The 23,134-nt window shown below is 39.2% G+C and overlaps 3 protein-coding genes and 1 non-coding gene across 13 annotated transcripts in view; 3 read left to right on the forward strand and 1 right to left on the reverse strand.

Annotated features, from left to right (window-relative positions):
- Window positions 1–13,303, forward strand: part of ACSM3 (acyl-CoA synthetase medium chain family member 3) — a 34,302-nt gene extending 20,999 nt beyond the window's left edge. For all 4 annotated transcript variants that reach the window (XM_032242869.1, XM_032242870.1, XM_032242873.1 and 1 more), the window contains exons 8-14: window positions 697–820; window positions 2,132–2,212; window positions 6,753–6,854; window positions 8,189–8,316; window positions 8,422–8,521; window positions 12,528–12,647; window positions 13,034–13,303. In XM_032242869.1, coding sequence (XP_032098760.1) covers window positions 697–820; window positions 2,132–2,212; window positions 6,753–6,854; window positions 8,189–8,316; window positions 8,422–8,521; window positions 12,528–12,647; window positions 13,034–13,120 — 742 coding nt within the window. In that variant the 3' untranslated portion in view covers window positions 13,121–13,303. The remainder of the gene's footprint in view (window positions 1–696; window positions 821–2,131; window positions 2,213–6,752; window positions 6,855–8,188; window positions 8,317–8,421; window positions 8,522–12,527; window positions 12,648–13,033) is intronic.
- LOC116526760 lies at window positions 239–344 on the forward strand. Its single transcript, XR_004258262.1, has one exon. It is a non-coding gene; the product is annotated as a U6 spliceosomal RNA (small nuclear RNA).
- A 460-nt stretch (window positions 13,304–13,763) lies between the features above and the next one.
- On the reverse strand, window positions 13,764–22,295 carry ERI2 (ERI1 exoribonuclease family member 2). 4 transcript variants are annotated; one of them, XM_032242865.1, is made up of 9 exons: window positions 22,041–22,295; window positions 20,320–20,387; window positions 20,150–20,233; window positions 19,514–19,641; window positions 17,925–18,081; window positions 17,040–17,140; window positions 16,692–16,773; window positions 15,705–15,793; window positions 13,764–15,510 (listed from the first exon to the last, which is right to left on the reverse strand). In XM_032242865.1, the coding sequence occupies exons 1-9, from the start codon at window positions 22,061–22,063 to the stop codon at window positions 14,176–14,178; spliced, it is 2,067 nt and encodes a 688-aa protein (XP_032098756.1). In that variant the 5' UTR covers window positions 22,064–22,295; the 3' UTR covers window positions 13,764–14,175. The 4 variants fall into 4 exon arrangements, with proteins under 4 accessions (XP_032098756.1, XP_032098759.1, XP_032098758.1 ...); XM_032242868.1 differs by having other exon boundaries at window positions 20,150–20,228; window positions 22,041–22,097; XM_032242867.1 differs by lacking the exon at window positions 22,041–22,295 and adding an exon at window positions 21,675–21,895.
- Window positions 22,096–23,134, forward strand: part of REXO5 (RNA exonuclease 5) — a 52,447-nt gene continuing 51,408 nt past the window's right edge. For 2 of the 4 annotated variants that reach the window (XM_032242861.1, XM_032242862.1), the window contains exons 1-2: window positions 22,096–22,343; window positions 22,575–22,714. In XM_032242861.1, the coding sequence (XP_032098752.1) occupies window positions 22,577–22,714 (138 nt within the window). In that variant the 5' untranslated portion in view covers window positions 22,096–22,343; window positions 22,575–22,576. Of the gene's footprint in view, window positions 22,715–23,134 lie in introns of all 4 variants that reach the window. The other 2 variants (XM_032242864.1, XM_032242863.1) reach the window with 2 other exon arrangements.

The following is a 23,134-nucleotide window of genomic DNA, read 5'->3' on the forward strand; positions in this document are numbered from 1 at the left end:
AGTTATACTAGCCACGTTTCAAGTGTTCAACGCTCATATAGGGCTAGCATATACTGTAGTGGGTAGAGCAGATTACAGAGTACTTCTGTCACGACAGAAAGTTCTGTTGGACAGCACTGTCCAAGAGCTTCCTCATTCTTTTTTATAGCTGTATAGTATTCCATTGTATAAATATCTGACAATAAGTTTAACCAAACAATTGGTAAACTTTTCATTGCTGATTTAACATGTTTTTATGGTGCTCACTTCAGCAGCACATACACTAAAATTGGAATGATATAGAGCGATTAGCATGGCCCCTCCTCAAGGATGACATGCAAATTTGTGAAGCATTCCATGAAAATATAAAACATAAAATAAAATGTTGTTATGGGGTACCTTTCCTAAGACTAGAATGACTTTCTTTGTAATAAATTATCTCCCCTCCCAAAAAAGGGGGAAGAAAAACTAGTATTTGAGGTGTTCTAATATCATTCTATGATATTAGAATGATTTATCTTTTTAATATAATTTTTATTTTTAATATTTGTGATTATATAGTAGATGTATATATGGGGTAAAGTGGTTTATTTTGTGCTAGGGAGAGGAATGAAAAGGCAACTAAAACATTTTATATTGAAGTTCATAAGAAATAATCCTTAATTTTCACTTCTCTCCACTTTTCCTCCTAATCTAACTAAACTGTTTTCTGAAAAGCTATAAGTTTAAAAGCTTAAAGCACTGTGTGAGTGCTGGGGAACCAATTACTAATGATGTGACTGAACAATGGAGAAACAAGACGGGCCTGGATATTTATGAAGGATATGGACAGACTGAAACGGTAACCTGACCTCACTGAAAAGACATAGCTGGACTCCATTTAGTCAGACAAATAAAAACCAAAGCGTCCACTGTATCCTTATGATTATTTGAGGTATAGGAGTGGAGTGGTTAGAAAATGTTTAAAAACTATTGATTGCAAGAACCCAGTTGCAAAAAAGCTCTGTTAACAGATAGTTGCTTAAATAGCTATTCATTGACAAACACCACGGTTAATGGATCAGAGTGAGGGAACTACAATTTTTTTTTTTTTTTTTTTTTAATGAAATAATACTGGATTGGCCAGGCACGGTGACTCACGCCTGTAATCCCAGCATTTTGGGAGGCCCAGGTGGGTGGATCATAAGGTCAGGAGATCGAGACCATCCTGGCTAACATGGTGAAACCCCGTCTCAACTAAAAATACAAAAATTAGCTGGGCATGGTGGTGCATGCCTGTAATCCCAGCTACTTAGGAGGCTGAGGCAGGAGAGTCACTTGAACCTGGGAGGCAGAGGTTAGAATGAGCCAAGATCGCACCACTGCACTCCAGCCAGGGTGACAGGGCAAGACTCCATCTCAAAAAAAAAAAAAAAAAAAAAAGGAGTAATACTGGATCTACTTAAAGAAAGAATTTGCCCCAGTGTGATAGGGAAGTATATTATTTAGGGCTGCCTCAAAATGGAAAATGCTGAGCTCCTTGCTACCTAAAATATTAAGAGTTTGCTGGATAACTCCTTAGCAACCATACTTTAAAAAGGAGTTTTTAAAGAGCTCATAGAAGTAAAGAATAAGAAATTCTAGAGGAAATGAATGAAATAAGAACAAAAATGAAATAAGAATAAAGAATAAAATAAGAAAAATGAACAAAAGTGGTTATTCTGTAGAAGAGGGAGGAGTAAGATAAAATAGATAAGGGAAAGGTCGAAAAAAACTTTCACAATGTGGGTCTTTATAATGCTTCAATTTATGAACCATGAGAAGGTATCACATGGTCAAAAATGAAAATATCAAAAATAAAATAAAAACAAATATTGAAATATTAATTAAATAGAATAGCATAACAAGTATCATGCTAATACAAGTGCAAAGGTTAATATACTCATGTTTTGATAAATATAGATACATTAGCAATTATTGTTGTAACTATACTATATATATGTATGTATTTGTATGTTGTTTATTACTATATTCCATAAGAGTATAGCATTTATTTTGAGCCTAGTTCATAGCTAAATTTTCATTAAAGAATTTGTTAAATGCATGGTAGATGAATAAATTTTAAGTTACTTGTAATCTTATCTTACTTCTTCTTCTTCTTTTTCTTAACTAGGTGCTAATCTGTGGAAATTTTAAGGGAATGAAAATTAAACCTGGCTCAATGGGAAAACCTTCTCCTGCTTTTGATGTTAAGGTTTGCACATCCTCTTCCAGGAGAATGTTTAACAACTCAATCTGTACCCTACCTACCACTCTCGCCCCCATATAAACTCTCTTTGTTTTGGTGGTGATTCCATTTTACTTCTATGATACTTTAATTTTTATAAAAATATGAAAATGAGTTAGAAATGTTAGCTAATAGGTCTCCATTATTTTGCAAATACCTATATTGTACCATACATTTCTAAGCATTTAATAAATGATAACCCATTAGGCTGGGTGCAGTGGCTCACACCTGTAATCCCAACACTTTGAGAGGCTGAGGCAGGAGCATCACTTGAGCCTGGGAGTTCAAGACCAGCCTGGGCAACATTGTGAGACTGTCTCTACAGAAAAACAAAAACAAAAACAAAAACAAAAACTAGCCAGGTGTGGTGGTATGTGCCTGTGGTCCCAGTTATTCAGGAAACTATGTTGGGAGGATTGCTTAAGCCTGGAAGCTTGGGGCTGCAGTGAGCCATGATCACACCACTTCGCTCCCGCCTGGGTCACAGGGCAAGACCCTGTCTCTAAATAAATAAATATTAACCCATTGAATTTCCAGAAAAAACCCTATGAGAAGCATACTAATATTAGAACCATCTTACAAACGAGGCACAAAGAGGTAAAATGATTCACCAGAGGTCACACAGCTAATAGCTGCTAGAGTTGGGATTTAATCCCCAGCAGTCTAGCTCCCATATCTGCACTCAACCACAACACAACACTGTCTCCCCAAGTGAGAGAGGTCAAGAACTTCTGGGAGGTCAACCAGGCCCAAAAAGCTTCAGTTTACAGTGGCTGCAGCACTTTCCCACTCTGCTCCCAGGCCTGCCTGGCCATTTCTGGGCTTTCAGTATCCATTGCCACTACTACTACCACCCGATGCCTAGGGGGCAGGCCACTTCCCCATCAGTACACTTTGTATAGGGTTAAAATTGTTCTCAGATCAACCCAGCATCAAAGCTGGGTGTAGCCAAAGAAACTTACACTAACATAGACACTCCTCAACTGATGATGGGGTTATGTCCCAAAATAAAGTCATCATAAGTTAAAAACATCCTGTGTCACAAATGCATAGCTGACTGGGAGCTGTGACTCACTGTTGCTGCCCAGCATCTAGAGAGAAGGACAGTTTCAACTGAATGGTTATCTCTTTAACACCATTGTAAAGTTGGGAAGTGGTAAGCTCAAACCATCTTTTTTTTTTTTTTTTTTTTTTTTGAGACAGAGTCTCGCTCTGTCACCCAGGCTGGAGTGCAGTGGTGCAATCTCGGCTCACTGCAACCTCCACCTCCTGGGTTCAAGCGATTCTCCTGCCTCAGCTTCCCGAGTAGCTGGGATTACAGGCGCGTGCCACCACGTCCAGCTAAAGTTCAAGCCATCTTAATTCAGAGACCTATCTGTACTTTAAGAGAAAGCAAAAGTAGCAAAAATATGGATGAATTAACAGAGTAGAGATCTTAGATAAATGTTTCCTAAGCTTATTTCATTATAAACATCATATGGATATTTGTTAAAAATTCTAATTCTCAGGCCCCTGGAGAGATTGATTCAATAGATTTGGAGTGGGATTCTGAAAGCTGAAATCTTGTAATTTTAACAAGCACCTCCAGGTAGTTTTTAGGATCAAGTAAGTTTGAGAGAGTTTAGATGAGCTTGACTGTTGTTGTAACTGTTTATAGAATAAACCAGATCCTGGGTCCTTTCTCTCACTTTAACCTTGCTATGGGAAGCTTGTCTCAAGATAGGATAGCCTAGTAGTTCAACTATATCTCTGCTATTCACTAGCTGAGTGTCTGTGGGTGAGCTGTTAAAGCTCTCTAAGCTCCAGTTTCCTGATTTGTAAAGTTGGGACTAGGGTGACCAACCTGTCTGTCTGCCTGGGAGTAATCTGGTTTTAGTACTTAAGGCAATACCATGAAGAACACACCCACCCCTCCCCACTTCAGTCCCCAGATGGTTGGTAATCCGAATAATAATAGAACTGATTTCAGAGGTTTCTTGTGGTGATTAAATGAGACAATATGTTTAAAGAGCATATCAGAGTGCTTAGCACATAATAAAGGTCCGAAAAATGGGTGCCATTATTTACCTCTCCCTCACATTCCTCTTTGAAAAACTTCTGTAAGAAAAAATGGTAGGAACTGTAGTTGCATTCCATAAACAGGCTTAACAATAGTTTGTTGGTTAACAGGCTACTTTAGGTTGAAGAAAGAAATATTGATAATTAAGCATGCTCATGTCTGTATTACAGGGAAGTTGATATGTAACACAGCTATATTCTTTTTCTTCCTCCCTTAATAGCAATTCCCAACATGCATGGCTATCAGGGCCTTACAGGCACAACTGTACTCACAGTGATTCCCACTGCAAGGTACCCCTACCTGTTCCCCATTAATTTGAGCCCAGTGGTTTTCTCGAGCAGCTATCTTTGAATGCAAATATGATGAGACTGAGAGGAAAACAGTATTCTGCCTGCATCCTCAATCATTTTTAACTCTTTTCCAAGGGCTTATTATTACTGGGCTTCTTGTTCCTCAGCTAAGAGCATCTGCAGTGATATTCTGGCATCTGGGGATATGCTCCAACCAGGTTAATATCAGATTTCTACAACTTCAAAGCCCAAACTTTATAATCTTTTTTTGTTTGCTTTTAAATTTAAATACTCATAATTTTCATGTTTAAACATTTTAACACCCTTTGAACAATGAGGAACATGATTCTCCCCAAAGACAGAAGATTTTATCTATATTCCCATCTATTAAAATCTGTGATAAATAACTGGAACTTTTAAAATACTTCCTTTCCATCAATAATTCCTTCATATCTGGAACCACATATTTCTTTAGATAACTGGGTGGGAATTTATATTTTTTTATTAGCAAGAGCTTAAAGGGAAGTTTTTACTCTTAGAATTCCTTTCCCATTGAAGTTTCTCATTCAGCACATAAGCCCCTTTCCTTTTGGAAAGTGCTAGATAAGTATTTTACTTATTCTCTATGCAGGACACACCTAGGATATAAAAGCGGAATTCTGATACTTAGAAACAGCTAAAAGTCATTTAGAGCAAAATCTGGTATAAAATCAGCAATCAACTTGAGAAATGCTAATCTGATTTTTTAAAAATTGGATTAAACTCCTTAGAAGCATTGCACAGAGGAGTGTAATGATTAAAAGCATGTGATCTAGAGTGTGAGTGCTGAGATTTGGATTCCAGCTCAGTCATGCATAGTGTTACTTAAACTCTCTATACCTCAGTTACTTCATGTGTAAAATGGTCATAAAAGTTCTAACCATATAGGGCTATAGTACTTAAAGCTTTAGCATTTAATACGTAGCATGCAGTAAGTACTTAATAAATGCTAGCTACTATTAGGTACTTCAAGAAATGATGAAGATTGGACAGAGGGAAAGAGAGCAAGGCTGTGGCTTACTCACCATTGTCAACCAGAGATCATTCCCATTTTCCTGTTTAGATTGGGTTTCTGAAGTAAGGTTCTGTAGGTTCCATGGCTAAAAAAAGTTTGAAAACCAATAATGAAGTTATTTATTTATTGAGAGGAAAAGATAACCAAGAGTTATTGCTAAATGATAAAAACAGGTTGGCAAACTTGCATATTATAAAGCAATCCTATTTTTTCTTTTTTTTTTTTTTTGAGACGGAGTTTCAGTTGTTGCTCAGGCTGGGGTAGAATGGCGTGATCTTGGCTCACTGCAACCTCCCCCTCCCGGGTTCAAGCGATTCTCCTGCCTCAGCCTCCCAAGTAGCTGGGATTATAGGCGCCCACCACCACACCTGGCTAATTTTTGTATTTTTAGTAGAAATGGGATTTCACCATGTTAGCCAGGCTGGTCTCGAACTCCTGACCTCAGGTAATCTGACTGCCTCAGCCTCCCAAAGTGCTGAGATTACAGGCATGAGCCACTGTGCCCGGCCAGCAATCCTATTTTTCTATTTGTTTATATTATCTCAAAGGATATTACCAAAATGTGATTATTACTGGATGGTAACATTTAAAAAATTTTTTATCCTTCTTTCACATTTTGGTAACCTGTACTTAATATTTTATGCAATAAGAATTTAAATAAATATATTTATCTTAGGAATTTAAAGTATATTTAAAAATTTTGGGGGGCCAGGTACAGTGGCTTATGCCTGTAATCCCAATACTTTGGGAGGCCAATGCTGGAGGATCACTTGAAGCCGGGAACCAGCCTGGGCAACATAACGAGACCCTTGTCTCTACAAAAAATCAAAATAAACATTAGCTGAGCATAATGGCATGTGTTTGTAGCTTCAGCTGCTTGGGAAGCTGAGGTGGGAGGATTGCTTGAGGCCAGGAGTTGGATGCTGCAGTGATCTATGAGCTGCTGCACACTAGCCTTGGTGACAAAGTGAGATCTTGTCTCACACAAAACAATTTTTTAAGTCTTCATTTTTAAATGGCAAAAAACAAAACGTGCAAAGTTAATATTTACGCTGTGACATTAAACAAAAATTTCCTTAAATAAATTGTGCTATTTTATCCTAGATTGTAGATGGAAATGGCAATGTTCTACCTCCTGGACAAGAAGGGGATATTGGCATTCGAGTTCTACCTAACCGACCATTTGGCCTTTTTACTCATTATGTAGTAAGTGACTTAGTGAATAATCTCTTATTTTCTATTTATTTCTCAAGTTCTTGGTAACTATCCTGGTTAGCCACAAAATATACCTAGGATGGATACTTGGCCCATTCTCGAGAGATTGCTTGTCCTGATTGTAATACCAAAGACAAGAAATTGAAGAAATATCCAAATTCCTGCTGAAGAAAAAAAAGCAGCTTGTCCCCTGAGGCTAGATCTCTGTTTCAGGTCCATGAAGGCAAAAGGAAGGGACCCTAGAAAGAAAAAAGCCTCTTAACAGCCCTGGAGCAAAAAAGCCTCTTGAGCCTCTCAATTATCAAACAAAACCCACTCATTTTCCTGAAATCCAATTAGTGCTCTCTCTTCTTAGGAAGAATGAGAGGGATGGGGGATGAAAGGGTGGTGGGATTAAGCAAATGACTTTCACTAGAGGGGTTCTAACCTCCTTATTGTTTGCAAGAATATTTTCATCTCTAATCACGGTACACAAATTAGAGCAAAATCTATATGTATAAGGTCCAGATGCTACTTGTCAGTGTATTTTATATAATGTAACAGTAACTTGTTCATTTCTTTTATGTCAAATTTGCAGAACCACTTTTGTTACTGTGTAAAACAAAACAAAACACAAACCAAAAACAAACCTTTGCTCTTTGAGTTACCAGGTGTCAGTGCTTTCTTTTAACTCTAAGTATTTACTTCTCTCTCTTCCCACCAGCATTATATATTAATCAGTTAGCAAAAGACACTTTAGTTTACTTCTCTGAGCTCCAAGCTCCTGCAATATTTATCTATCTAAGAAAATTCTTAAGATGGAAACATGCCTAATCTTTGTATGTAGTTTACCTTTTTTCTCTCGGGCTAGCTCCATGCTGGAATTTCATCCTTATTTTCACACTCTGGCTCTTCCTAACTCTAATGCTTCTCAAAGGAGCCAAACTTTTCTGCTTTCTGGAACATTTAAAAATCCAACTGAGGGCTGGTCACGACGGCTTACGCCTATAATCTCAGCACTTTGGGAGGCCGAGGTGGGCAGATCACTTGAGGTAAGGAGTTGACACCAGCCTGGCCAATATGGCAAAATCCCATCTCTACCAAAAAATACAAAAATTAGCTGAGTGTGGTGGTGCAAGCCTGTAGTCACAGCTACTTGGGAGGCTGAGACAGGAGAATCGCTTGAACCTGGGAAGCAGACGTTGCAGTGAGCCAAGATTGTGCTACTGCACTCCAGCCTGGGTGACAAAGTGAGACTCTGTCTCAAAAAAAAAAAAAAAAAAAAAAAGCCAATTGACCAGAAGAGTTAGATTCACCACATTAACAAAATGCTATTTGTTTTGCAGGATAATCCTTCAAAAACAGCTTCAACTCTACGAGGCAATTTCTATATTACTGGGGACAAAGGGTATATGGATGAAGATGGATATTTCTGGTTTGTTGCAAGATCAGATGATATCATATTATCCTCTGGGTAATTTTCTTTTCCATATGTGCATATGTCTGTGTTAACTGATCATCATGTTCCAGAGTGAACCTGCCACTCACCTATATGTATTCATCCTACATGCTTTTCTAGTTATCGAATTGGACCATTTGAGGTAGAAAGTGCCCTGAATGAACACCCTTCAGTTGCAGAGTCAGCTGTTGTCAGCAGCCCAGACCCCATCAGAGGAGAGGTAAAAGAACTGATTCATCTCAATTTGTTGGCAGTTTAACACAAACTTACAAACAGTAGCTTAGTGAATGAAACAGAATTAACCAAATGATTCATTCACTAAATATGCAAGTCAGATAGAAATGTGCTAGTCAGAAAGAACTGCTACAAAATAAGATTGAATTATGAGCTGTAGCTCTGATCCTAACCAAAACCAAAAAATATAAGACTGAAAATATGTACTAGAAAGAATTTAAATTCTTTCCATGGTGGACTAGGGCAAAGATTGTGTGAATGTCAGTAACCAAGGCTCACATGAGGATGGGGTGACAGAAGTCAGCTGGATAGGATCAAGTTGTTACTCAGAAGGTCTGGAAACCAACAAGGTCCCTGGTGTAACGGAGGAGAATGGGCATCATATATCAGGAGTGAGAACAAGGTCAGAGGCTAGAACCGAGGTAACCATAAGCAGGCTGGGTAGAGGTAAATAAGTAGAGGTTTCAAGAAATAAGCTCTGAATAACACAGCAGTCCTGAAAGCCCATTCCTATTGGGGCTGACCACACAGTATTTTGGCTTAAAGGTACCATGCCAGGCAGCCTCCTGTTTTGCCTGTGTGTCTACAGCATGTCCCTAGGGTTTCTCTAGATGAGTTATAAGTTCCCACAATATTTCTTCAATCTGTATCCCTTCTAACACTGAACCCAAGTTTTGAAGATGACATTGATGTCAATACAAATCCAGAACTTTCTGTACCATGTATTCAAGCTCCTTATCTCAAATTCTAGGTATAGGGCTGCAAGCACAGGGCACAGGGCAGAGTTAGAAGATACTAATCTCAGGGGATGAAATAGGTCCTCAAGTTTAAGGCAGGCCAGGCACAGTGGCTCACACCTGTAATCCTAGCACTTTGGGAGGCTGAGGTGGGTGGATCACCTGAGGTCAGGAGTTTGAGACCAGCCTGGTCAACATGGTGAAACCCTGTCTCCACTAAAAAATACAAAAATTAGCAGGGCATGGTGGTGCACACCTGTAATCTCAGCTATTTGGGAGGCTGAGGCAGGAGAATCACTTGGACCCAGGAAGGGGAGGTTGCAGTGAACCACTTGCGTTCCAGCCTGGGCAACAGAATGAGACTCCGTCTCAAAAATAAAATAAAATAAAATTTAAAAGTTTAAGGCAAAAATGGGAGATATGCATGTTACAGTGGAATGAGGGTGGATCTCCCCCCAGGACTGACTCCTTTAACTGATCTTTGATGCCAGAAGATACCCTGTAAGTCTTCCTGGTTGGATATTGCCCAGTGGCTGGGAATTGGCAGTTTGTCAAGTTGCTTGGATGAAAGTCCCTATCTACTATGAGAGGGTATACTCCAGGCAGTGGAGGGCAAGGAAAACAGTCAGTGATTATTGGTTTGTCTCTTTGCTCTGACCACCACCAGCAAGGTTTCACAAGTCTCAGCTCTTCCTGTACCTCACTCCTACCATCAGTCATCATCAGTTTTACTCACCTAGACAGGTGCTTACTTGGAACAGGATGGTAGCTGAGCCTTTGGGAACAGGGTTGGCTTGGCAGTCACCTGATATCCTAGAGTACAATACAGAAAAGATCTGTGTGGGTTGTGGTTCCTTCACAGCTCTGGGGTCTTGGCGTAGGGCTTAGATTAGTCAGAGTGAGGGGGAGAATGTAGCCAGTTTCTCAACACTGGTGGGCTGCAGGATTTCCTGGTAGGTGTGAGTGGGTGTCTCAAACGAGGTGTCCATGAACAAAATGACCACATGCTGCATGCCACCAGTGGTTCCTCCCTTTCTGCTGGCAGGCCTATTCTACCTGGGTTAGGTCCTTCTCCAGGCTGGGTCTTGCCAGGCCTTTAATTGGGTAGCAAGTTCCAGAACTGATTAAAAAGAATATTTAGATTTGAAATACAATTTTAACATTGGAATGTGAAATAAACACTTGAGAAATACTTGTCTAGATCACTAGGTTCCTACATCTTTTGGATCACATACCTCTTTGAGAATTTGAAGAAAACCACAGGCCACTGATGGACTTATGCACTGATGGAAATGTTCTGTATTTGCACCATCCAATACGATAGCCATGCATGGCTATCAGTCACTTGAAATGTGGCTAGTGTGACTGAGAAAATTTAATCTTATTTAATTTTAATTCATTTAAATTGAAATAGCCACATGTAGCTAGTAGCTATCATATTGAATGGCACAGCCACTTTTCTCAGAAAAATACAAGATTTTGCATAGAATTTGAGAGAAATCTGAAGCCCACTTATGGACTTGGGGTTAAAAAATAAAACCCAAACTTCTTGTAATTCTATGACTACAACTAAGAGCTAACGTTTTTGATGACATACTATGTGCCAGACATTATACATCTATGCTAATTCATTTAATCATCATAATCTTTTACAGAGAAAGAAACTGAGGCACAAAGAGATTACCTAACTTGTCCAACATTACCCAACAAACTGTGACTTGAACCCAGCTGTTCTGACTTCAGAGTTCATACTTTTACTCATAACGTTAGGTTGTTCCTTGTTAATTTAACATTTTCTGTAGTCATTTAAAAAGATAAAGGAGACTTCACCCAAGATGTAGAAGTCAATATGTGAACCAGTATTGCAAAGTTTTTAAAATAATTTGCCTTTGAATGACTTACTTATAACAAGCATATTTTTTTAATTTGCAAAAATGTTGCTAATGCAGCAGAACCAGCATAACTACATTTTATAAAATGTCAAGAAATGAATAGAACAAAATTATATCCATAGACACACATACACACAAGGGTTCACAACTGCCCTATGGCACATATAAATTTAAAATGTTAAAGGGTTTTTTTATTAGAGACAAAGTCTCACTATGTTGCCGAGGCTCCTCTCAAACTCCTGGGCTCAAGCAATCCTCCTGTCTTGGCCTCCCAAATGTTGGGATTACAGGCATGAGCCACTGCACCCCACAAGGGTTTCGGGTAAAGACAAAAATGGGTAACAGCTCATAAAATGTAAAATTACCCACTGGTGAAGTTTTCAATATGTGAAAAAAGTATAACTTGAAGTCTTTGTTTCTCGCCAATAGCTGTTCTGAGTAATTTGTTGTTTCAAATAATTCATTTTCAATGAAATCTTTACTCCTAGATCAAAGTGGATAGGAAATATTGCCAGCTTATCTTTAAGCTGGACAAATGAATCCTTGAGTTTCAGGCACTTAACTGCAGGATATTTAATCATAAAAAAGTTTCAGGGGACTCTCCTGGAACTGTGCCTACAGGAACCATCATTCCACAGCCAGCTCTGGGCTGGTAATCTGGCTTTGGAGGTACATACTAGTTGATGCACCTAGACTCATGCCTATAGGGAAGGCAGTAAATGGCAGTCCTGGCAGTGCCCTAGGAGAGAAAATGATAGGACTCCAAATTTACTTTTAAAGGGGTCTCTGAGGGATGGCCTATCTTTCTGTCTTCTCCATTAAAGGTCCAAAAACTAGGCAGGGTTTTCTAAAACATTTCTAGGAAGGATAAACTTTGGAGAACAGGATTTATAAGCATAAGGTAACAACATCTTTCTTGTCTTCTGCCAGTTAAAGGCCACCACAATTTCCACTCTTATTCCTCAGGGCCATGGAAATGGATCAGAGCAATAGCAAAGTGGCTGTTGGAATCTTCACAGCCTTGTGTAAAGACTGCATGTTCTCTGTGAACTGTTCCCTTCAACAAAGACGTGGCAAACTCAGGGTGACTACTGTTTATAAGTAGCCCCCATGCTGAGGGCTAGGCTGGACCAGGCTGGGTTGATGACACAGGTCCCAGAAGCTCTCCTGTGTTAGGTACAGACCAGGAAGTGTGTGAGTCAACTGGCTGGCTTAAGAACACAAAGTTGGGATCAAACTTTATTAAAACACTCTGGCCCACCCCACCAGGCACATAGATTCTCAGTTAGAGCAAGCAAATAAGACTTACTAAAACATACAAATGCATAACTCATTTTCCTGCTGTTTCAAATATTTATTTTAGGTAGTAAAGGCTTTTATTGTTCTGAACCCTGATTACAAGTCACATGATCAAGAACAACTAATAAAGGAGATTCAGGAGCATGTTAAAAAAACTACAGCACCTTACAAATATCCCAGAAAGGTAGGTATCCTAATTATGATGAATATTTGCTCAGTGTTATGGAAAATTTCAACTATTTTTACCTTTTAACAACTATTTTCTTCACTCATGTTACATACCACATGTCCCAAACTGAACTGATGACATATGGGTAAGAATCAGAATCTTTGAGATAAAAATGAAACTCTAAACCTAGTTTGTTTGGTCCTTTGGACTTGCAGTAAATATTTAATATCAAGACAATTTCCTCAACAATACCCTTTTCCCTTCTTTGGTTGTTACCCAAAACCCATTCCAATGAGTATTCTAATTCTTTCACCTAGAATTCATAATTGAATGGCTATATAATTGGCTTTATGCAAAGACAAAAATTTCCAGGCTAATTTTATTCCCCTTCATGCCAACAGGTAGAATTTATTCAAGAGCTGCCAAAGACTATCAGTGGAAAGACAAAAAGAAATGAACTGAGGAAGGAAGAATGGAAAACAATTTAAATGTGTTTCATTAGCTACCATATCTATAAAACAAACATATTCTCTGTCAATCTCTAGAAACCACAAGATGATGGAGAGGTGATAAAAACTGTGGTAGTATGCTCAGAAACTGTTGATTTAAAATATCTTGTGGTTACGATATCAGAGACTAAATTTTGAAATAAAATGTTTGGTAAATTCTTCTGCATTACTGTCAATGTTCCCATCATTTTTTTTTCTTTTTTTTTTTTTGAGATGGAGTTTCGCTCTTGTTACCCAGGCTGGAGTGCAATGGCGCGATCTCGGCTCACCGCAACCTCCGCCTCCTGGGTTCAAGCAATTCTCCTGCCTCAGCCTCCCGAGTAGCTGGGACTACAGGCGTGCACCACCATGCCCAGCTAATTTTTGTATTTTTAGTAGAGACGGGTTTCACCATGTTGACCAGGATGGTCTCGATCTCTTGATCTCATGATCCACCCGCCTCGGCCTCCCAAAGTGCTGGGATTACAGGCGTGAGCCACCGCGCCCAGCCTCCCATCATTTCTTAATATAAAAAGAATGTCATCAATTATTGATTAATTTTTAAATGTATAGTGTACAAGCAGTTTCTGAACCAAATCTCTGCTACATAGGTTTTCAAGCTTTAGTTGACTAATTCTTCCGATATGTTGATATACAAATCAGAATCAATGTTCAAGCCGTGAAATAAAACTAAACAACTTATAAAAGTTTTTAGAAAAATACAAAATACTAGTTAGAAGATTATGATAATTATCAAAGTACATGTATCTAACTGAAAATAGACTAGGGATTTTTATTAGTCACATTTTTGTGCACATAATTTAAAAATAGTTTAAGACTTGCTTCAAGGTCGAAGTATAAAAGAAGGATCATATACTATTGTTGTTTATTATATGTAATCTAATAAATACTGTTAACAAAAGATGACATTTATGGTTCCTGAAGAAAGTATGATGAATTCAGTAAACATTAATGTATAAAATAGTGTAAGATGTTATCAGAATACTCATGTTTGGAAATTCAAAGAATAATTAGAATTCATACATGAAAGATTATCAATTCCTCATTGAAGGCCTGAGTCTCGAGGAATTTCTGGTGGAAATACTTAAATTTAGGTCACGAAGATGGCTTGTTTCTGGAGAATGAAAAGTAAGTTCCCCTGTGGAATGAAATGGAACTATGCTGTTGGCTCTTTCCTTTTTAAGTGTTTGCTCCCATTTGAAATAACCACAGCATTTTCTGTTTTCTTGGTATTTCCCAATGGGGCAACAATAGAAGACTTTTCCATGGTTTGGTCCATTATTAGAAACAACAAGTCTCCTAGACCTTCGCCCACACTTGCATAAGGGAGGTGTCATTTTCCCACTCTTCCAAGGCTCTTGTAGGTTAACTGTAGAAGTTAATACAGATGGGAAAAGCTTCCAGGAACTTCTTACTGGGGAGCAATCAGATGACGTAGGCTTTTCTTCATGAATAGTGAAGGGTTGTTTTTTTGCTGGTGGGAAAGCTTGAGGACTGCATGGATTCCTTTTGGTACCACCTGAAAGAAGAGGATGTTTCCCCAAAACTAAAGGATGAGACATATTGGCATTAACTCTGTTGCAGGTACTTGATTTGTGTTCAGGTAACTTAAAGGCAGAAACATCTGAACCTGGATCTTTGGCTTCTTTTACATTATAAATAGTAGTGTGAGGACTCTTGTATACAATAGACTTAGAAGTCTCAGATTTTTGAAGAGTTTCCTCTATGTCTCCAAAGTTTTCATGACTTGGCATTTCTGATTCTTTCAGAACCATTAATCTTTCTCCAGAATTAAATGAAATCTCTAAGTCTGAACTAATGGGAACTGTATAGTCTATGTTTTTCTCAGGCTGAGATGCTGACAGTAAAACCACATCCTCCCAATCAGTCAACATAGGTAAACAGTCAAGGGTAGAGCTCATTTCCATATCAGAAACATGATTAACAGTTGGAATGGTGGTAGAAACAAGTACCAATTCTGAATCAACTGTTGAAGACTTAGATTTGGTATTAAATGCAAGATGTTCACTTTTTCCTTGCTTTTGCATATAGATAGGTGAATTCAAGGTAGGAGATTGCAAATGCCCCAGAGAAGTAGAGGACTTAGAATTAATAATAGATAAGCAACTTTTGACATTGTGAAGACCTGTTTTTATATTGTTCTTTACTTGTAATTGATCCTTCTGTGCCTGTACAGGAAAATTTGCACAAACTGACTTCATTTGAACTTTTTCATGAGAATTTATTGTATTTTTAGGCTCCTTATTATACATGCTAGGACCCTGGATGCTGTTACAGGCAGACATTTCTTCAACTTGATTTGTATTCAAATTTCTGGCCAGAATGTTGGAATTCTTCTTAGTGGGAACCTATGATTCCACAGACAAATCCAACAGTTTTAGAAACTGTGCATTCATAATTTCTTCAGTATATAGTTTATGATAAAAAAGAGAAATGTCACTGATTTATAAATGACTACACACATTAAATCTACATTTTCAAAGAACACATTCCTGTTTATGAAGTTTGAGATGACAGACTAAAGAGGCAAGACACTACTAACCTTGTTCAACGACCTTGTAATTTTCATTAGACAGCCATCCCTGATCATTTTCCAAGCAAGAAGGGCAGTATTCCGAGAATCGTCCAACCCTGAGGATACAGACATCAAACACTGAATTTAGTGGTACTAGTACTATTTCCTTAGTACTAAAAAAATAACAGCCAACAACAACAACCACCACCTACCACTTGTATAGAAATTGTAGCTTTTTTTTTTTTTTTTTTTTTTTTAGACGAAGTCTCACTCTGTTGCCCAGGCTGGAATGCAATGGCACAATCTTGGCTCACTGCAGCCTCGGCCTCCCGGGTTCAAGTGATTCTCCTGCCTCAGCCTCCTGAGTAGCTGGGACTGTTACAGGAATGCACCACTATACCTGGCTAATTTTTGTGTTTTTAGTAGAGGCGGGGTTTCACCGTGTTGGCCAGGCTGGTCTCGAACTCCTGACCTCATGATCTGCCCACCTCGGCCTCCCAAAGTGCTGGGATTACAGACGTAAGCCACTGCACCCAGCCAGGTTTTATGACCATCTACTAATTTTAATCACGATAAACTGGTCTTGTGGAAGGCTGTGGCAGCATTACCAATGAAAGACAAGCTCATCCACATTTATAGAGGAGGATCTGAAAATGTATTAGACAGCTCCCCAAAATGTGGCCAATATTCTGTAGGAACCAGGATTGGTGAATAATCTAATAGTCTTGTTCAGTTTTTTCACTAATCCATTATATTATTTGGGTACTTGTCTAACCTCCATTTGATTTGGCTATGTCTTTTCAGCAACTAGAAAGCCACTAGGTGGCAGTGTATCCTACAATAGTTTATGAAAGTGGTAATTTGAAAGTCTTAAAACAATGTGAATTGTTTAGATTAGGCGGTTTTTTTAAAGGCTGAAGATATCCCTTATTAATGACATTACCAAAAAATGAAATTCACATGAAATATTTTTTGAAAGTCAAATAACTTACATAAGTTTTAATTTATACCAACCAGAATGTTCTCGTCCTGAGAATTCTATTCCCACTTCCTGCAAGGCACCACTTAGTCCTTTTGGTTTTCTTCTATAGAAAAGCTAATCAAATAAAATAAGATATATCTTAAAAAAAGATTACTATTTTAAAGGCTATGTATTAACCACTTTTCATAATTTTTAGTTCTATTAGATTTAAAATGTGCTTATTTTGTGTGTATTGTTTTTAAATACTTTAAGAAATGCATTTATGTGACCATTCCAAAAGAAATTATCTTATTTGTAGAAACCCATGCCCATATGTAGGATAAAAGTTAATCATTTGTCAACAGAAGAAAAGTAACCATGTCCCCATTTTTGACCTTTACCTTGTAAGTTGCTCTGAGATCAATCCAAGAATTTAAAAACACAGGTTTTAACAGCTGCTTTCTTTTACACTCATACTCCAGGCAAACCCCCAAGTCCCAGTCTGCATTAGGTACATTAAAATAGAACAAAGTCAATGATGCCAGCATTTTTAACTTATGATGCCACCATTTACAAATAGAATGCTAGAAGATGATATAAAACAGTAAGATTTCATTGCTCTGCTAATATCTAAAAATTATTCACTTTATATAACTTACTATTAAGAAGTTAGGTTGATGATTAAATTTGAAAATGATTTCTTAAACACCCAGTAAAACCCTGACTATTTCAGAAAGAAGAGCAAGATGTTAAATTACAAGGGCTATATTTTCTATATTCTAGGAAAATATTAATGTCATTGAAAAACCAAACATTTTGTAGTAACTGGAAACCAAATATGACTATCAATGACTATCAATGACACAGTATTGCTGTTAAGGACTATTAACAGCAGTGCTCCACCACAGTCATACAAAAAACTACTTTCAATGGCTCGTTTTTTTTTCTTTTAAGTGTCAAAGCATAAAAGCAATGGATGTTGAGCTGATGAAGACTCTGTAGAAAATAGCATGATAAGAGTTTTCACTAAATCATCTTTGCTTAATTTATAAGAAAATAGTAGAACTCTAGATTTTTTTTAAGTTCAGGCTTAAAATTTTAAGGAATTCCAAAAGGCTAACTTGAAAAATATGTATGAATTTACCTTTCTTGGCTAACATCTGATAGGCATTTAAATTTTTTTTCCTAGCCCAGGAGATTAACAAATATAAAATAGGTTAGCAAGTATAAAACTAGAAATAAAGAATTACATAGTGTTAACGCTACCCATTTGTGATATTTTTTACCTGACCAAGTAACAAATGCACATAAGTTTACTTCAGAAGTAGAAGGCTCTGAAACCCCAGCAGCAAAAATAATTTTCTTCTGTTGCTGAATCTTATGAATCCATTTACAGAACCGAGATAAGCAAATCTTCAGAGGGACTCCTTCATCAACTTGAGTCTGAGTAGAGAGTCAAAAAATCTGAATTCAACGATCAAAGTCCATGATTATTTAGCATATTTTATAACTGTGGAGAAAGATTAATGGTTTTAAAAGAATCAGAAATGCCAAGTCATGAAAACACAATGTATTGTGGGAAGATGTAACAAAGCAATTCTAACTGGCAAAGAGTTTATCTAGTGGAAAGATGTAAAAACACATGGGAAAGAAACAATATTTAGAATCCACCAAGGTAAGACAAATTAGGTTGATAAAACTAAAATCACACAGAAATATGATCATTAAATCCAGACTAACAGAAATGAAAGACAAATTTGAATCACTTAATTTCCACAAAATCAATTTCATCCTTATTTTTATAACACTATTCTTCCCTTCCTTTTCATTTATTAAAAAAAAAAAATTTTTTATTTTTTTTGAGATAAGGTCTTGCTTTCTTGCCCAGCATGGAGTGCAGTGGCACAATCTCGGTTCACTGCAACCTCCAACTCTCAGTTCAAGCGAGTCTCCTGCCCCAGCCTCCTGAGTAGTTGGGATCACAGATGTGTGCCACCATACCTGGATAATTTTTGTATTTTTAGTAGAGATGAGGTTTCACCATGTTGGCCACACTGGTCTTGAACTCCTGATCTCAGGTGATCCACCCGCCTTGGCCTCCCAAAGTGGTGGGTTTACAGGCGTGTTCCTTTGCTTTTTAAATTGAGTCCTGAGGTGGCTCACACCTATAATCCCAGCACCTTGGGAGGCCGAGGTGGGCGGATCATTTGCGGTCAGGAGTTCGAGATCAGCCTGGCAAACATGGTGAAACCACATCTCTACTAAAAATATAAAAATTAGCCAGGCGTAATGGCATGTGCCTATAGTCCCAGCTACTCAGGAGGCTGAGGCATGAGAATCATTTCAACCGAGGAAGCAGAGCTTTTAGTGAGCTCAGCCACCTCACTCCAGCCTGGCTGACAGAGCATGATTCTGTGTCAAAAATAAACGAACAAATAAATAAATAGAATTCTGAATCTAGAATAACACTAATCTTATTTATTTATTTATTTTCAGAGACAAGTTTTGTTGCCTACGATAGACTGAGATTATACTGCCCTGCAGTCTTAAACTCCTGGGCTCAAGTGGTCCTCCCACCTCAGCCTCAGCCTCCCAAGTAGCTGGGACTATACCACCAAGTCAGGCTAACTGAAAAAAAAAAAAAAAAAAAAAAAAAAATTTTTTTTTTTTGTAAAGACTGGGTTCTCACTATGTTGTCTAGGTTGGTCTTGAATTCCTGGCCTCAAGCAATTCTCCAACATCAGCCTCCCAAAGTTCTGGGATTATAGGCATAAAGCCATCATGTCTAACAATAAATAAATGTAATTCCAAATGGTATAATAACTTTTATTTTCTTTTTGAGACTAACTTCTGAATTTTAAAATTTGCATCATACCTGCTTTATGCCTGTCAATTCCATGCAAAATTCTGAAAGAATTGGATGTTCCTGAGGTTGAACATAAGCATGGAACTCAGATTCAATCTGTCCAGTTGATGTGTTCAGCAACACTGCTGGAAATTCAACTAAACAAAAGAAACATCAATTGACAGTTGAATATATAATTTTAAAATTAACCCTGTAATCATCCTAAATTAAACACACATCATTTCAACAGCATTATTAAACAACCAAGTTTCAGTAAAAGCATATTAAAATGGCCAAAGCAGTGTGACATAAAGGTTATAACAAAGTTATGCTAAAGAATAAATCAAAACACTAAAGTTATGAGTAAGTTGTCTTAAAAGAAAACTCAATATAATTAAATATAAAGACCATATGGAATATAAAATCTACTCCTTTTGGCAAAGTTTCTATGCCATTGAGGTATTTTATGTAATATAAAACAACTATTTTATATAATAACACATTTAGGTATTTGAGATTTTGCTCTTTCTTATTCAACACAGGTTTTATATCAAACTACCAATGCATAGACCAATGTATTTTCTTAAACTCTTGGCTGAGTTATGTCTATATACTTTAAAGTGACTTATTTGGTGCCAGCTTTGGCCATTGGTAGTCCAGACTTACTTATTTCCTGGCTATGGTGGCGTTTCCCATCATTCCAGCATGTCGATTCAAAATCAATGACAATTAAGTAGTCAAACAACTGCTCTGCAAAAGATCAAGTTGTTCTTATGCTTTACCAATGCTGAAAGTGCAAGGCTACAAAGTACAAAGAAACTAAGCATACTACTTACTGGATTTGCTTCTTCCTAGATTCCCATTTGCTGATGCAATTGACTTTCTCCTAATTAATCCAAGCTGCCTAAAAATGTGAAGCAATCCAAATATGATCAGTGAACTTATTCACACTCCTGTTTGAATAAGCTACCAAACTAATGGTACTGGGCAACAATCACATTATTTATTGTGACCAAAGGGAAATTGAACTGGACTTTGAGTTTACCTGCATAGGCCTCAAAAATATGTATCTGCAAATTTAGGCTAATTTGTTGGTTTTGTTTTTGAGACAGGGTCTTGCGTTGTCACCTAGTTTGCAGTGCAGTGGTATGATCACTGCTCACTGCAGCCTCAATCTCCTGGGCTCAAGCAATCCTCCCACCAGTTTCCTGACTAAGACTACAGGTGTGTGCTACCATAGCCACTAGCTTTAAAAAAAATTTTTTTTTTGTAAAGGCAGGGTCTCACTATGTTGCCCAGGCTTGTCTCAAACTCCTGGGCTCCAGTGATCCTCCCACCTCAGCCCCCCAAAGTGCTGGGATTATAGGCCTGAGCCACTGTGTTCAGCCAATTTACGCTAATTTTATGTTACCCTTATTTACAGTAATAGTGAAGAACTCAAATGATTGTAGAGGTAAAAATCCACTGGAAATCTTATTTTTATCTCTGCATTTTTTAAGCTCTTGCTACATGTACAGTGCAGTTTTAAGAAGACAATGTAAGACATGGTTTAGTCTTCCACCTTAAAAATCTGAGTAAAGAACCAAAAAATAGGGCCAGGTACAGTGGCTTATGCCTATAATCCCAGCACTTTGGGAGGCCAAGTTGGGTGAATTGCTTGAGGTCCGCAGTTCAAGACCAGCCTGAGCAACATGGTGAAACACCCCCTCTATTTAAAAAAAAAAAAAAAAAAAAAAAAAAAAAAAAGAGCTTATTGAGGTCTTAAGTGCAAGTAAAACAAACTACTTGGCATTAGGTAGAGTTTTAACTAAGCAAACACCTCCTGTAGTTTTCTATGTTTAAGAGGTGAGAGGGAAGTGCCAGGATTTGGGACTAATATTATCATTTATTGATTGCTTACTACATAGCAGGTTCTAAACTAAGATGACAGCCTCCTTTAGTCTTCAACAAGTGTAGCAGGTAGAAATTTTGCTATCTATCTTTATGGATGAGAAAAGTGATTCTGTAATTTGCCAAAGAACATAGCTTTCGTACGTCAACCCAGGACTGTCCAACTCTGAAGCCCATGCTATTTGCTAATGTATTACATTCTTCTAGTAATCGGAAATGCGCACAGAGCGTCTAGGAATCAGGGAGGACACAATGATTCATACCGTTAATTAAAAGGATCACTAGGAAATGGGTTGAACACCTTGATGGGTACAGTGTGCCCTGTCTGAGGCCTCCAACCAGTCTGCAGGGCACTGTCACGTCCAGTCGTTTCCCGAGGCCTAGAATGGGCAGGCACTGACTCACGGCCACACAGTCAAGACCCCAGGGTTCGTCGGCCTCGGGCTCCTGTCACCCTCGGGTAGAAGGCGGCCCGAGGCTGGAGACCGTCTTTCCAACCGTGCCACAGAGGACAGGTCGCAGACGCCGGGGCTGCAGAGAATGGAGGCAGTCACCGCAGACGCCGGGCTGCGGAGAATGGAGGCAGTCACTGCAGCCGCCACCCGCCCTGCCCTGCTCTACCGGAGCGACCCCCTCCCCACGCCCCAACCCGAAACCCCTCACGTACCGCGCGAGCAGCTTGGTCGCCATTCCCAACACTCCTTGCTCTTCCAAGTCCAACTGCCGGAAGTCGCTCGACTTCTACTTCCGGTCCGTTCAACCCTCCCGCGAGTCTGAGGAGATGGTTGTTGTTGGCCACTGTGGTTAGGGCAGGGCGGGCGTCTGCCCTCTGCCCGGCTTCTCTTTTGCCTTTCCCGGACGAGGGGCGTGGGGAGTGGTTTTGGGCTAGGAAGCCGCTCGGCAGAACCTCCTTCCCCTTCTGACAGCGGGCGGACGCTAGTCATAGCCGTTGGAAACCGTTAGGAATCCGGTAAACGACGCGAACCGTAGAGCGGCGCGGGTGTCCGGTCCGCGGAACTGGGAGATCGTTGGCACTCTCGCCTTTTTAGGGGGACGGGAAGAGTTCGGTAAACTGAATTGAGAAGCGGATCCCAGGAAGATTGAAAGCCGTCAAGCCTGTGCAGCTCTCCCTCTAGGAGGCGGCACGCGGGGGAATCGGGGCGCTGGAGTTTCCCCAGCTCTAGCTCATCTTTCTCCACAGCCATGGAGCCAGAGAGGGAAGGGACCGAGGGACACCCCAGGAAGGTCAGGAAGAGGAGGCAAGCCCCGAACAAGCTGGTCGGGGCGGCCGAGGCGATGAAAGCCGGTTGGGATCTCGAGGAGAGTCAGCCCGAGGCCAAGGTGAGCTACGAGCGGGGGCAGCAGGCGGCCCGAAGCGTTTTGTTTTGTTTTGTTTTGTTTTGTTTTGTTTTGTTTTGTTTTTTGAGACGGAGTTTCGCTCTTGTTACCCAGGCTGGAGTGCAATGGCGCCATCTCGGCTCACCGCAACCTCCGCCTCCTGCGTTCAGGCAATTCTCCTGCCTCAGCCTCCTGAGTAGCTGGGATTACAGGCACACGCCACCATGCCCAGCTAATTTTTTGTATTTTTAGTAGAGACGGGGTTTCACCATGTTGACCAGGATGGTCTCGATCTCTTGACCTCGTGATCCACCCGCCTCGGCCTCCCACAGTGCTGGGATTACAGGCTTGAGCCACCGCGCCCGGCCTCCGAGGCGGTTTAAACGTAAAAAAAATAGCAAGGCTTAGTAGTGTGTGCTTGTA

The sequence above is a fragment of the Sapajus apella genome, unplaced genomic scaffold (genome assembly GCF_009761245.1).
Source record: "Sapajus apella isolate SASKATOON/1434 unplaced genomic scaffold, GSC_monkey_1.0 scaffold51, whole genome shotgun sequence".
In the NCBI taxonomy this organism is placed as follows: Eukaryota; Metazoa; Chordata; class Mammalia; order Primates; family Cebidae; genus Sapajus; species Sapajus apella.

Coding starts and splice junctions, on each gene's coding strand:
- ERI2 (XM_032242865.1), bottom strand. CDS start 22,063: ATGGCGACCAAGCTGCTCGCGCG. Junction 15,794..16,691: donor CTCAGGACGAGAACATTCTG/GTTGGTATAAAT, acceptor CTGTATCCTCAG/GGTTGGACGATTCTCGGAAT. Junction 15,511..15,704: donor TTACAAGGTCGTTGAACAAG/GTTAGTAGTGTC, acceptor GTGGAATCATAG/GTTCCCACTAAGAAGAATTC.